At 41.4% G+C, this 15644-nt stretch overlaps 1 protein-coding gene across 1 annotated transcript in view; it reads left to right on the top strand.

Moving 5' to 3' along the window:
* Positions 1-15644, top strand: part of LOC126100839 (cytochrome P450 6j1-like) — a 101020-nt gene that overhangs the window by 30530 nt on the left and 54846 nt on the right. Inside the window, exon 3 of the mRNA XM_049911492.1 lies at positions 11034-11158. Within this exon, the coding sequence (XP_049767449.1) occupies positions 11034-11158 (125 nt within the window). The remainder of the gene's footprint in view (positions 1-11033; positions 11159-15644) is intronic.

The raw sequence follows: 15644 nt of genomic DNA, 5'->3' as shown, positions 1-15644 counted from the left end.
TGATGATGAGCTACGCCAGAGTTGTGTACTATAGTCTGCAGGTGATGTCTGGATTGGTTGCGCTGTCTGGAGAAAAATTTTTCTTGACTAAAGTCTTGGTGTTTGATGTTCACATCCAAACAGGGGGTATCCCTGATCCGTTTCCTGCTTCTTTCTTTCCACTTCAGCTGCTGTTCTCCTTCGGATGTCTGGAGGTGCTACGCCCATGAGGTGGTAGATTTTGTCAACAGGGGTTGCCCGTAAGAAGCCGTTTACAATTCGTCCTGTTTCATTTAGGGCAATATCTACCTGTTTGGCATGGCTGGAGTTCTGTCATACAGGTGCTGCATGTTCAGCAGCGGAGAAGTACAGAGCGAGGACAGGCGTGCGGAGGCCCTGTGGGTGTGCTCCCCAGTTGTTGCCGGCCAGTTTCCTGATAATGTTGTTCCTCGCACTGACTTTCATTTTTGTATCTGTACAGTGGTTGGTCCTTGAAGGTGAGGGATCGCTCCAACTTCACTCCGAGGTACTTTGGGGTGTCACTGTGGGTCAGCTGTTGACCTCTCCAGGTTATTCTCAGTTTCCTCCGTGCCTCTCTGTTCCGTAAGTGGAATGCATACACTTATGTTTTGGAGGGGTTTGGCTTCAGGTAGTTGGTATCGCAGTAGTTAGATAATGCCTCAAGGCTTATTGTGAGTTTTTCTTCCACCTCCTCAAAAGTGTTTCTTGCCAAATTTCACGATTCCGAGTCAAAGATAAGTAACCTTTAGGTTTTAATGATTGAGTTTGCGAGAACCAAAATATATTATATAAATGGCTGTATCTTTTTATTGCATTGACTTTGAATCTTACGTTTATTGCACCGCCAAGGAAGCATAGACCTTAGTATGCAACATACATTTCAAATTTATATGCCCGCCCGTTCCTGAGAAAAAGGGTCTTAACAGACAGGAAGCGAGACAGTCGGACAACAAATGAAAACAAAAGATTTTGTCGTGTGATATACTTACAAATCAATAATTTTTTTGCTTTAGTTGTACTGTGGAAGCTTAATTCTCGCCATTTCATGATTCTAGGTCAACGATAAGTACACTGTAGGTTTTCATGAAAGAGTTTCCAATTGTCAAAATATATGACGTAAATGGCCGTATCTTTTGATTGCGTTGACTTAGAAGCTAACGTTTCTTACGTCGCCAAGAGACCATAGACCTCAGTATATAACACAGATTTCAACTTGATATATATACATGTTCCTGAGAAAAGGGGTTATTGACAGATAGACAGACTGACTGACTGACTCACAACGAAGTCATCGTATAAGGGTTCTTTTTTTTTGCCAGTTGAGGTATGAAACACTAAAAAATTTAACAGCGATCAAGATGGACAATTACAATAACTACTGATAGTGACTGCAGGCTCCTACAATGATTTTACATAATTTACATACAAAATCGAATCATCGTTCCTGTCATATCCCTGAATATAGGGCTTTCCTCCTGGGGCACCCTGTATAATCGTGTACCACATAACACTTCCACTTCTAATATCTTTTAGTACGTTAAACGTGGTGATGGAGTGCTTTCACCAGATAAATAGTCACAGGTAACCCGTAAAGTAGTGGCCAACAGGTTTTTATGTTGATAAACACTGACATGAAACATCAAACAATTTTGTAGAGAAATACACGTAAATTTGTAAGTTCCTGTTCTTGTGCCGAGTTGAACAGTAATAATCCATCACACAAACGCTAATCACTCTAATCGCGAAAATGTTTCGCTGACATAATACTGACGAGGCTCTCACAAACTTTCAAAACGTGTGCCACTCTGGCTGCCACACGAATAACAGAACAATCGCAATAAAAAATGCAAATTTTGTTGTGTAATCTTTTATCAGATCTTTGAAACAATTAACCCACCGCTAGATTCTGATGCGCAACTACGGCTCCACGGACCAGTTCTCTCACAGGAAAAGCCGAAGCTATACGATGCAGCAGACAGAAACACAAACGTGGTCTTTTTTGTGTGTCTCCAGCGCCTGCGTCTCATTCACGTCCCTGAATTTTTGTGGTGTGTTTAAAGAGCAAGGTTTTTCTCGTCGTTGAATCCCAGGTAGGGCCGTACCATTACAAACATGACGTATGATGGTAAAAAAATACATATACACAGTGTGGCTGGCCGCTGTGGCCCAGCGGTTCTAGTCACCTCAGTCCCGAACCGCGCTGCTGCTACTGTCACAGGTTCGAATCCTGTCTCAGGCATGGATGTGTGTGATTTCCTTAGGTTAGTTAGGTTTAAGTAGTACTAAGTCTAGGGGACTGATGACCTCAGATATTAAGTCCCATGGTGTTTAGAGCCATTTTTGTACAGTGTGCGGGAAGACCTGAGATTACAAAAATAATTGGACGGAAAACGTATTACAGGCACATCCAGGAAAGGTGTGTGTCTCGTTCCACTTTTAGAGGTGCACATATTTTAGAAACATTTGTGTATTTTGTGTGGCATACAGTTTAATCAGGTTTTGGTGGAACTAGCGCAGCGAAATAAGTAATTCTGAATAACAAGGAATGCAGGAATAAGGCAAGCTATATTTTAAGATCCATGTATATTAGGCTGGGGCATAAGTTTGTAGCGTTTTCGTTTTTCACGTTGGAATTCCGATTTTGCTATGGGTTTATTTATCGATTCATTTTTTATTGGTAGTCCACTGATGCTCTTTGAGTTTACGTATTGTCATTTTGTCGTTGGGATGCAGTGAGTGGAGCTGTGGACGCTAGAAAATGGAGTGACAAATGGAGAGATCGGAACATTTCCGACTTATTTTTCTGTTTGAGTTCAATAGAGGGGTGACATTAGTGGAGGCAGTTAGGAACGGCGTGAATGGGGATAATGCCATTGGATAGAGCACGCCACGAAAATAGTTGTCTAGTTTTAAAAAGGATAGTTTTGACATTAATGACTCTCCACGCTCTGGAAGCACTTTGGGGTTTGATGAAGATCGCCAAAACGCATTAATCCACAATGATCCATGTTATTGTACTCGATAACTGGCAAATGTGATGAGCTGTGATCATTCCACCATTGTGCGACATTTGCATGCAAAGAGGAAGATTCAAAACCCGGGTGAATGGGTACCGCAGGCGCTAAGCTAAAATCTCAGAAATCAGTGGGTGCCCATATGTGCATCTCTGTTTGCTCATCATGAGTTGGCTCATGAACACCACCAACCATTCGTATACTGTCTCGTAACTGGTGACGAGAAATGGTGTCTATGTTAACATAAGGCAAAGAAAGGAATGGTTGAGCTCAAAAAGAAAGGAATGGCTGAGCCCAAACGAAGTACAAACTAAGACTTGCGCGCGTCCACAAAAGAGTATGTTACGCATCTGGTGGAACAACGATGGTCTGATGTACTGCGAACTGCTTCCTCGAGGTGAGAACATCACTCTGGCATTCACTGTCAACAACTAAGACGATTCGCAGGTGCATTCCAAGAACAACGACTAGGAAGATGGCGTGAAGTGATGCTACTCCATATTAACGCCCGCCCGCATTCTGCTAGACTGGCGAAAAACACTATACAGGAGTTGGGTTGGGAAGTCATTCCTCAGCCACCTTGTTCACCTGATCTTGCGCCCTCAGATTTTCATCTTTTCCGCTCTCTGTCGAACAGCCTTCAAGTAATTTCCTTTCCTGATGAAACTGCACTCCGAATATGGCTCCTCATTACGTGATTTCTACAGTCGCTGGAAGTGGAAAGTTACTCCAGCGTTGGCAGACTGTTGCAAATAGTGAAAGAGAATACATTATTGATGACTTAAGTCTCTACTGTTTGTATCTGTTGCGTTTATTTCTTCTTCTTCTTCTTCTTAGCTATCACAGGCCCTGTAGACCACGCGCTGCATCAACGATCTGCTTCCAACGCCTTCTATCTCTCGCAGCCTCTCTCCACCCTGCGGAAATTCCTAATGCTGCGAAGTCCTTCTCTATGTCATCTTTCCAACTTGTACAAGGTCGGCCCAATGGTCTTGTTGCCTGGAAAGTTCCTTCAAATGCTTTCTTGGTGATTGTTGTTTTCCGGGCAACATGTCCAGCCCATTGCAGTCTCCTACTTTTTAATTTCTGGGTGATAGGGGGTTGCTTCATTAACTGATAAATTTCATTGTTCTTTCGAATTCTCCATACGCCGTTCTCCAAAACAGGTCTCCAGATTTTTCTCATTACTTTTCTTTCGGAAACATTCAGTTTTTCTCTTTCATTCTTTGTAAACGTCCAGCTTTCTGAACCGTACAGTATTATGGGGCAGATGAGAGTGCTGTATATCTTCATCTTTGTGGTGATTGACTAAGCTTTACTTTTGAGTGGGTTGCTTAGTGAGTACAGACATCTTGACCCTGAGGCTATTCTTTCATTTATATCCATTGTTATGATATTTTTGTTGTTAAAACGTGATCCAAGGTATTTAAACTGGAGAACTTTTCTAAATTTAGAATGTTGGTCAATTTCAAAGTAAGGATTTGGGTTTATGACTCGACCTATTTCCATGTATTCGGTTTTCTCTTGGTTAATCAGAAGCCCCGTTTGCTGGCACTGTGCCTGAGAGATCTGTACATGTATTTCAGTTCTTCTTCAGTTTCAGTCAGGAACACTATATCATCCGCATAAGCCAGGAGTTTTATTTCACTGTGTTCGAATTGGAGATCATTGTATAGATGTAAATTACTCTCCCGAACTTCTTCCTCTAGGACACATGAAAGAGCGTCTCCCTGTCGTTAGCCTGTTCTAATTGGAAAGGTGGGGTACATGGATCCTCTGAACTTCACTGCCGCCTGGGAGCCATCCATGCACATTTGTATCATCCTAATGATTTTACTGGGTATACTAAATTCTCGTAATGTGTTGTAGAGGTACTTCTGTGGATGCTGTCGTAGGCTCGCTTGAAGTCAATGAAAAGACAGTGGATGTTTTTGTTAAGTTCCCAGTATTTCTCAAAGATCTGTCGTATAGTAAACAAATTATCAGTTATGGAGCGATTTGTTCGAAATCCAGCCAGGTAGTCTTGAATAATATTTTCTGCGTAAGGTTTAAGTTTTTCCAGAATGATCATTGACAGGATTTTGTATGTTATGTTCAGCAAACTGATTCCTCTGTAATTTCCACATTCCATTCTGTTTCCTTTCTTGTGTATAGAACAAATTATTGCCGTTTTCCAATCTTCAGGCAGTGTTTCAGTTTTCCAGATCATTGTGATAACGTTATAAATTTCTTTGTGTAGTTTTATCCCGCCCTCTTTTAACATCTCTGCTGATATCTGGTCTTCGCCTGCTGCCTTTTTGTTTTTGAGCTTTTGAATGGTGTGCATCACTTCCTGTTCTGTGATTCTACATTCGTCATTATTAATGCTGTCACTCTCAGACAATGCGTAATTAAGGTTATGTGTGGATCAGTGCAATTTAACATTTCTGAGAAATATTACACTTATCGGAAAACACTATGGACTTATACACAATCCTAATATTTTGGTATCACACACTCAGCATTTTTACGTTAAACGCCCATCGTGCTTTTATCGGTCCTTTTCCTTGTGGCATTTCACCACATTTGAAAATTTCATTTTGATAAGATGACTCCAGCTCTCTTTCCATAAAGTCTCTCCATTGTTAAATATTTAGATCGCTCATAGCCTTTTCAACTGTTGTAGGGTCACATTAAAATGTTCGGCTGCATTTCATAATCATTCTGGTCTTTAGGTTTACGTACAAGAGAGGAAGTCCTGAAAATATTTTCTTCCTCTTCTTCATCCTCTACAACTTCATCTTCATAGAATGCGTCTGTGTGTTCAGCCGCACAGTCCATGATTGCAGCGCCTTAGCACGTGCCTTACCTGCGTTGTTGACAGTCAAACACAACTATCCCATTACTACCACTGTTCACATTATATTGCCCCTCCCCTGTATAAGATAATGAGAAGTCTGATGTAAGAGGGACAAGTTATACCCTTCGAAGAACTTGAATATCAGATTTACCCTGTGGGACAGCACTGCACTTTTTCTATTTCTGTAAAGTTACATTTTCTGTAACTCTCATAATTAAAACAATAAAAAGATTTTCCTTTTGCTAATGCGTTTAATTTCAGTGTGTTGCTATATACTTTCAATTGTAGTACAGCATACTTGTCGGCTGTAATGACGAAGCTGACTTCGTTACGCAAAAATCACGGAAATTCCCACCTAAGCCCTGAACACTTGGAATTTGGTGTACCATAGGTTCTATTTTGAGTTCACTGTCGTTTCAGATTTACTATATGCAAATGACCTTCTGCTTGAATTGTCAGAAACTACAAATTTTATGCCTGTTGCAGATGTTAAAAGGCCCTCTCACAGAAAGGAAAGCTAATGAAATCCTTAAAAACATTAATATATATTTCAAGGCAAAAAAAGAATCGTTGAATTTAGGCAACACTGTGTATTATATATATAATTAGTGCTTATCATAGAGCTCCGCAAGCTTTAAAATAGTCTATTCAAACAATGAGGCCGGCCAGTGTGGCCGAGCGGTACTAGGCGCTTCAGTCTGGAACCTCGCGACCGCTACGGTCGCAGGTTCGAAATCTGCCTCGGGCATGGATGTGTGTGATGTCCTTAGGTTAGTTAGGTTTAAGTAGTTCTAAGTTCTAGGGGACTGATGACCTCAAATGTTAAGTCCCATAGTGCTCAGAGCCATTTGAACCAGCCAAACAATGAAATACAAGAAGTAGATGTTAAATTTCTTGGATTACATGTGGATAATTATCTTAAATAGAAGACACACATCAGAGAATTAATGAAGTGTCTCTCTAATCTTTCCACATCTTATGCATCTTTTCCTGTGGCCCATATTCCAGTATCTGCACTAAGAGCAGCTTGAGTGTAGACTACTTGTTCTTTGCGAGCTCTGATAATGTGATTTAGCGTTACACTCTGTTCCTGATATAGTCTCTGTTCTTGCCACATCTTCTGAACTGTTGCCAGCTTCTTCATGCATTCTCTCCCTCTCTCCCTCCTATCCTTCTTCCACATAGCCACACTGCTTTCGGAGGAAAGGGGGACACCTAAGATAGTGCAAATAGTGCACTTACCCTAAGTAAAAATAACGATAAGTATGTGCTCCATGTTTCTGAATGCCTAGATCGTATCCTATAATTTGTTATGCAAAGTAAACAAAAGACACGAGCTCGTGAAGTGTTTCACGTCAATGCTTGAAGCTATACATGGCAATATAGAAGAGTGAAATGAATATAAGGCAAAAGGGGTCAAATGGTGGTGAGTGTCTTTGACACCTCCACCTCGTTATTTGTTCAGAAGTGCATGGTGTTTGAAAATCAAAATACAGGTTTTGAGGCTTTGTAGTATGTATCACATTCAACTTACAATTATAAATGATACATCAAATGAAAGGGCAATTCAGTTTCGTATGTATACCTGTACGCAAAAGAAAGATCATGGAACGACCAAGAGTGACTGAAGAACGTGTTGAAGGAGTGAGTTTTTCATGTGTAGTCCAAATAAATCTGTTCGGAGGGCTAGTCGTAAGATAGCAGTTCCAGTGATGTCTGTGTGCAGACTTTTAAGGAGATGCTTACAGCTATGTCCTTATGGTTTGCAGTTGCTACAATCTCTAAAGCCGAAAGACTACAGTTTTATGTGCCAACTTCACAAAAGAAATATTGCTGCACGGCGATATATATATATATATATATATATATATATATATATATATATATATATATATATATATATATAGGGAAACATTCCATGTGGGAAAAATATATCTAAAAACAAAGATGCTGTAACTTACCAAACGAAAGCGTTGGTATGTTGATAGGAGACAATAAAAAACACACAAACACACTCACAAATTTCAAGCTTTCGCAACCCAAGGTTGCTTCATCAGGAAAGAGGGAAAGACGAAAGGATATGGGTTTTAAGGGAGAGGGTAAGGATTCATTCCAATCCCGGGAGTGGAAAGACTTACCTTAGGGGGATTGGAATGACTTCTTACCCTCTCACTTAAAACCCTCATCCTTTCGTCTTTCCCTCTCCTTCCCTCTTTCCTGATGAAGCAACCTTGGGTTGCGAAAGCTTGAAATTTGTGTGTGTGTTTGTGTGTTTTTTATTGTCTCCTATCAACATACCGACGCTTTCGTTTGGTAAGTCTGAGAGTCAGTAAATCGCCATGAGACGGTAGGCCAACAACTGCAAAGAGACCTTCCTATCTAAATTGAATGCATTTCCGGCCATGTCCCGGCGGAAAATTTCAAACGTGTGTTAATTACTAAGAAACCAAACTGCTGAGGTAATTTGTCCCTAGACTAACACACTACTTAAACTAAGTTGCGCCAAGAACAACACGCACACCCACGCCCGAAGGAGGACTCGAACCTCCGGCGGGAGGGGCCGGGCAGTCCGTGACATGGCGCCTCAAACCACGCGGCCAATCTGCGCGGCCCGGAAAATTTACGGACCTTTCTTTTGCGGTGAAGCAACTGTAACTGGTGTTTTTTATCTTGATGCGCTAGAACAATGGCTCTCTCCTCATCTGAAAGAAGGTGGAACACAGAACTTAAGGGGCTCCGCAAAGGCTCAAAATCATGAAAAGTTCAATTTTTACTTTTTTGCGTTTTCTGAATCTGCAGACTATTACCTTTTAATAGATATATAATTTATTCAATTCCGAAGACTACAACTATTTTTAAATTTCTTTTGAAATGTGTTCTACATGGGCGTGACCCACTGTGGCGCTGTTAAACTGCTGTCAAATGGTGTTATTATTAACGTCCGTGTTCATCAGGTACATTTTAGTGATGTGAGATAAAGTATGTGTTGTGGCTAACCTATTTTCAGAAACTTAGCAGCACCTGAACTGTTGAAAAAGTGTATTCACGGAAAAACTCAAAACCCCAATGAAAGTGTAAATAGTGTTATATGGTCGAGAATCCCCAAGACTGTATTTGTTGGAATAGAAACACTTCACTTTGGTGTGTATGATGCTGTTGCGACTTTCAATGATGGCAAAATTGTAAGGTGCAAGGTATTTAGAAATATGGGAATGAAGATAGGTTCTAACATGGTACGAGCGATGCTTGCTTTAGACAAGGAACGCCTTCGGGCTGCAGACAGGGCTGTAAAGAGTCTGGAAATACAAGCAAGAGCAAACAGGAGGAGGAACAAGAGGAAGCTGGAGGAGGAGTTTGCAGAGGATGAAGATAATCCATCCTATGGACCTGGAATGCACTAAAAAGTTAATCCAATCTTTGTCGCTCGATTCCCGAAACTTTTATTTTATCATACTAATTACATGTTTTCTAAGGATCTTCCAAACATATTTGTTTCAAACTTTCAGTAAATGTTACACAGTACCTTCTGCATAATTTAACACAGCCTTTTTCCAAAAAACTGTATATTTTTCAATATGTAAATAAAAAATTGCAAAAAAAATGTTGTGAATTTTCATTACAATTGGAAAAAAATCATCTTTAATAACTGAACTAAATTTTTGTAAAATCCCTGTGTTAAGTTGTAGCCCATATTCCAATAAATAATCTGTAAAAAGTTCAACTTCCTACCTCAAATACTTTGTGAGGAAAGATGTAATTTATAAGCGTTATTTTAACATTGCAAGTATAGGGCGTTCCGGAGCCCCTTAATTTGGCAGCAAGTGGTGCACCGCCTCACTGGCATAACTCAGTATGCGTTTGGTTGAACGACTTTGTACCCGACTGCTGTATTGGCCATAAGGGGCCGGATGACCTCCACGTTCATACACGATGGTTTTTATCTTTGAGGATTCATAAAGAATCATGTGTATGTGCCTCCGCTACCAGTTGATCCACCAGACTCTAGAAATAGCATTGTCGCAACAATAGTCCAGACACACTGCTTGCGGCTTGGGAAGAGCTCGCCTGTCGATTCGATGTGAGACAAATGGTGGTCACACTGAACACTTGTAAGAAAAAACTGTTTGAGTTGATCTTTCATTTGACATATTATTTAACATTATACAGGGTGATTCAAAAATAATACCACAACTTTAAAAATGTGTATTTAATGAAAGAAACATAATATAACCTTCTGTTATACATCATTACAAAGAGTATTTAAAAAGGTTTTTTTTCACTCAAAAACAAGTTCAGAGATGTTCATTATGGTCCCCTCCAGACACTCGAGCAATATCAACCCGATACTCCAACTCGTTCCACACTCTCTGTAGCATATCAGGCGTAACAGTTTGGATAGCTGATGTTATTTCTCGTTTCAAATCATCAATGGTGGCTGGGAGAGGTGGCCGAAACACCATATCCTTAACATACCCCCATAATAAAAAATCGCAGGGGGTAAGATCAGGGCTTCTTGGAGGCCAGTGATGAAGTGCTTTGTCACGGGCTGCCTGGCGGCATATCCATCGCCTCGGGTAGTTGACGTTCAGGTAGTTACGGACAGATAAGTGCCAATGTGGTGGCGCTCCATCCTGCTGAAATATGAATTATTGTGCTTCTTGTTCGAGCTGAGGGAACAGCCAATTCTCTAACATCTCCAGATACTGTAGTCCAGTTACAGTAGCACCTTCGAAGAAAAAGGGACCAAAAACTTTATTGGCTGAAATGGCACAGAAAACGTTCACCTTAGGCGAGTCACGTTCATACTGAGTTGTTTCCCGCGGATTCTCGTCGATTCACTTCTGCCGTACTCAATAACACAAAAAGCTTTCTGTTGAGCGGTCGCCATCTTAGCATCAACTGACGCTGACGCCTAGTCAACAGCGCCTCAAGCGAACAAATGTGCAACTAAATGAAACTTTATAGCTCCCTTAATTCGCCGACAGATAGTGCTTAGCTCTGCCTTTTGTCGTTGCAGAGTTTTAAATTCCTAAAGTTGTGGTATTCTTTTTGAATCACCCTGTATATTGAAAGTAACGAATGCTGCAAAGCCCTAAAACCTGTATACTCACTTTGAAGCACCCTGTACAATCTGGTGAGGTACATATGGAAGTAGAGTAAAGACGAGTCTCCTTCGACAGGTGGAAGACATTACGTAGTGTGATGACACCAGGTTTCACCTCCGGTAAGATGAAGCGCATGTTCCAGTTGGTCGAAGAGTGTGGACGGGACTTGGTTGAACATTTGACAGCAGCTACGAAAGAAGGTATGGCAGCTTTTTTCAATGTTATCACTATTGTTGTTTGTATTATATTACCGTATTTGAAGATTGCTATGATATGAATGAATAAAGAAAAATATGGAATTTAATGTTCATGTGACCTATAATTGTCCAAAACGAACAATATCAATATTCAACAGCTATTTTGAGATGCACTGTTGAATGAAGGTCTCTTGCATGACTTAACAATTTTCAGCTGCAGATATCCATATTTCTCCAGCTTATTTTATAATGTTGTCCCTCTGTGTTTGCCTGTTGTCGACATAGCTGAGTTCTCTTTCAATTCTGAATTTCACAATGTCTGTACGAAGTTTAAGATAAGCCGTAGGACCGACGTATACACTACACAAAACGTCGCATGATCGTACAGGCAATAGTACACATCGGTCAAAACTAGAAAAAAGTCCTGAAACGTATGTATAGAAAAAGCAATAGTTTTTGAGCGATGGCCCCTTTTGTCGTACGATCTGTCCTAGCCAAAGGTCTGTTTGCACCACAAGAGGCAGGCCTACTCAATGTAGGTACGTCTCAGTTTTACATTTCCATCAGCCCTCATTTGCATCCTGCAAGGTACAGTCACTTATTCTGGAACGCTTCAGCACTTCATTAGAAACTTCAGCGCTTCATTACAAAATGTCTTTCAAAATTATGCAAAGTGATAGTTGTCCATACCTAGGAGAGAGGATGAATCTACGAGGGTAAGTCAATTATTATCCGCAAAGTAGTTATAAAATTTTATTGTAATCAAATAGGAAACTTACAATAACATCACTTTTGGACATAGTCTCCTTGCATTTCAACGCACTTGGTCCATCGTTGTACAAGCTTCCTGATGCCCTCATAAAAGAAGGTTCTCAGTTGAGCCCTGAGCCAGGAATGCACCGCTTCTTTCACTGCTTCGTCGGAGGCAAATCGACGGCCCCTTAATGCCTGTTTGAGTGGACCAAACAAGTGAAAGTCAGAAGGGTAAGATCAGGACTATATGGAGGATGATCCAGTACTTCAAATTTGAGTTTCTGGAGCGTTTCAGCAGTGTGGGCAGCAGTATGCGGATGGGCATTGTCGTGCAACAGCACAACACCTTTTGACAGCAATCCTCAGTGTTTGCTTCGAATTGCAGGCTTTAGCCTGGCAGTAAGCATCTCGCTGTAACGTACACTGTTTATTGTTGTGCCCCTTTCCCCATAATGTTCCAGTACTGGACCTTGTGCGTCCCATAAAACCGTAAGCATCAGTTTTCCCGCGGACGGTTGAGTCTTGAACTTTTTATTGCATGGCGAATTTGGGTGTTTACACTTCATACTCTGCCATTTACTCTCCGGCTCGTAATGATGGATCCATGTTTCGTCACCAGTAATGATCCTGTCTAAGAAGTTGTCCCCCTCATTACCATAGCGATCCGAATGTTTTTTGCAACTGTCCAAGCACGTTTGTTTATGCAACTGTGTGAGTTGTTTTGGGACCCATCTTGCACAAACTTTATGAAACCCAAGTCTGTTGTGGATGATTTTGAAGGCAGAACCGTGACTAATTTGTGGACAATGTGCCACTTCGTAAGTAGTTAATCGGCTGTCTAAGAGAATCATTTCACGTGAACGCTCAACGGTTTCTTCATTTGTGGCGGTAAACGGTCGTCCAGCTCCTTCATCGTGCGTAACACTTGTACGACCATTTTGGAATTTTTCAATCCATTCATAGACACTCCGTTGTGGCAAAACGCTGTTCCCGTACTGTCCAAAAGTCTTCGATGAATTTCGACCCCTGATACACCTTCCGACCACAAAAAACGGATCACTGAACGTTGCTCTTCTTTGGTGCAAATAGACAGCGGAGCAGCCATGATTAACAGGCCGGCAGCGATAACGAAACTAACCCAGCAGCTTTAAAATTGCAACGATATAACAACAAATAAACAAAGCATGCGTCATCAATGTAAAACGACAGTATTATCGGAATATAACTAAACTGCAGATAATAATTGACTTACCCTCGTATTGTTAAAGTATTCATTCAAATATTGATAGAACTTCTTTTGCACTGTCGTTTTGAGAAAATTTGTCTCCCGAAACGCACTGTTTATATTGCTGGTGGGATGCAACAGATTTTAGCCGTATTCCACTGAAGATAGACACAGCACATCACAATTCCCACAGATTCAACAGCCTTTGATGCTTCACTGCTGCTATTCATCTACAATGTCTGATAAAAAAAAAAACTGAATTACGCAGATAACATGGTGACTGTAAGTGTAATTTCATACACGTACACTTTATCAGCAGGTATGTAAATGATTAAAGCTACAATTCTCTGTGGCATGTGGAACAGCCACCAGAGTGCATCAATGTTGTTCATGTTTAGTGTTGTTACCAGGCCTGGTTGATATATAAGTTGCGTGAACAGCGTCGGACGTTGAGTGATTACTGTGAAGGACATGGAGTCAGTGTTGTCAGCTCCTGAAAGAGTTTGAAAGGGAAACTCATTCTGGGTATACTTTTGGTTGGACGGTCAATTCGTGCAATATTCAGATTTGTGGGGATCAGAGTGGCGCGATGTTGGACTTCATGGAAATTTGAGGGCACGTATACTCGTCCTCGAGGTACCAGTCGACCAAGTCTGAACACAGGAGAGATTTGCTGTATTGTGCACCAAGCAAGTCGTTATCCATTCACATCTGCGCCTACCACTCACAAGGGAACCTCCCCATCGCACCCCCCTCAGATTTAGTTATAAGTTGGCACAGTGGATAGGCCTTGAAAAACTGAACACAGACCAATCGAGAAAACAGGAAGAAGTTGTGTGGAACCGTGAAAAAAATTAGTAAAATATACAAACTGAGTAGTCCATGTGGAAGATAGGTAACATCGAGGAGGCTCTGACCTAAGGAGCGCCGTGGTCCCGTGGTTAGCGTGAGTAGCTGCGGAATGAGAGGTCCTTGGTTCAAGTCTTCCCTCGACTGAAAATTTTACTTTCTTCATTTTCGCAAAGTTATGATCTGTCCGTTCGTTCACTGACGTCTCTGTTCACTGCAATAAGTTTAGTGTCTGTGTTTTGCGACCGCACCGCAAACCCGTGCGATTAGTAGACGAAAGGACGTGCCTCTCCAATGGGAACCGAAAACATTTGATCGCAAGGTCATAGGTCAACCGATTCCCCCACAGGAAAACACGTCTGATATATTCTGTACGACACTGGTGACGGCATGTGCGTCACATGACAGGAATATGTTGTCGACCCACCTAACTTGTACACTTGGCGAATGGGTGAAAAGATTCTTCTACCTTGCCCGATTTAGGTTTTCTTGTGGATGTGATAATCACTCACAAAAAAGTGATGAAAACATAAGAGTTTGTCACATAAACTGAAAATAAAAAATTAAACTTATCACTCAGGGAAGACTTGAACCTAGGACCTCCCGTTCCGTAGCTGCTCTCGCTAACCACGGGACCACGGCGCTCCTTGACTGCCAGTGTCCTTGATATTGCCTATCTTCTCATGGATAACTCAGTTTGTATATTTTACTAATTTTTTTCATAGTTCCACACAACTTCTTCCTGTTTTCTCGATTGATCAGTGTTCAGTTTTTCAAGGCCTATCCACTGTGCCAACTTATAACTAAATCTGAGAGGGGTGCGATGGGGAGGTTCCCTTGTCAGAAACAAGCAACGGACTCCCTGGAGCATTCTGTGTCGTCCCACAACAATGGTCTCACACTAGCAGCTTCCGGAATATGGAATTACGATTCCAGTGTAGCGTACATTTGGAATGATGCTGTGACTGGGAAACATGGACTGCTGATGAATAGCTTTACAATGTGTCCAGCGATGAATCATGGTTCTGCAGTACCACAGATGACTATCATTGGTGATTATGGTGGCGACCACGAGAGGGGTCACATTCTTCCTATGTTTTGGAGAGGCACAACAGTTTTACTCCTGGTGTCAGGGTGTGGGGAGTCATGGGGCAGATCATGGGTGATAGTAATTGAGGGATCTCTGATGACAATGGACATCCTCCGTGTTCTTGTATTACCTCTCATACGACAGTATGGTGACGCCATTTTTCAACAGGACAATGCTTGTCCACACGTGACAAGGATTCCTGTGAAGCGTCTGCGTGATACTGAGGTATTCGTATGGCCAATAAGATCAACAGCCCCGGTTGAAAATGTGTGGAATCAGCTTGGATGTAAACTCCATCCCATTGCAAATATCGAGGATATCAAGGATCAGTTACAACAGTCTTGGGCCAGGTTGACTCAGGAAACGATACAACTGTTTTATGACAACCTAACCTAATTAGTGCAGGGATCCGTGTCATGGAGGGTGCAAAGTCATACTGATAAACGGGGTCGTTTGGCCACGTTCTATGTAAATATGACTGGATATTGTAATCACTGAAATAACATAACATACGCTTTCAACCCGCAATGTTTCATTTCGTTTCTGCCTCCCCTCATGGGTGCTTAACATTT

This window comes from Schistocerca cancellata, chromosome 9 (genome assembly GCF_023864275.1).
Source record: "Schistocerca cancellata isolate TAMUIC-IGC-003103 chromosome 9, iqSchCanc2.1, whole genome shotgun sequence".
Classification (NCBI taxonomy): domain Eukaryota; kingdom Metazoa; phylum Arthropoda; class Insecta; order Orthoptera; family Acrididae; genus Schistocerca; species Schistocerca cancellata.
This window is presented reverse-complemented; position numbering and strand designations above follow the sequence as displayed.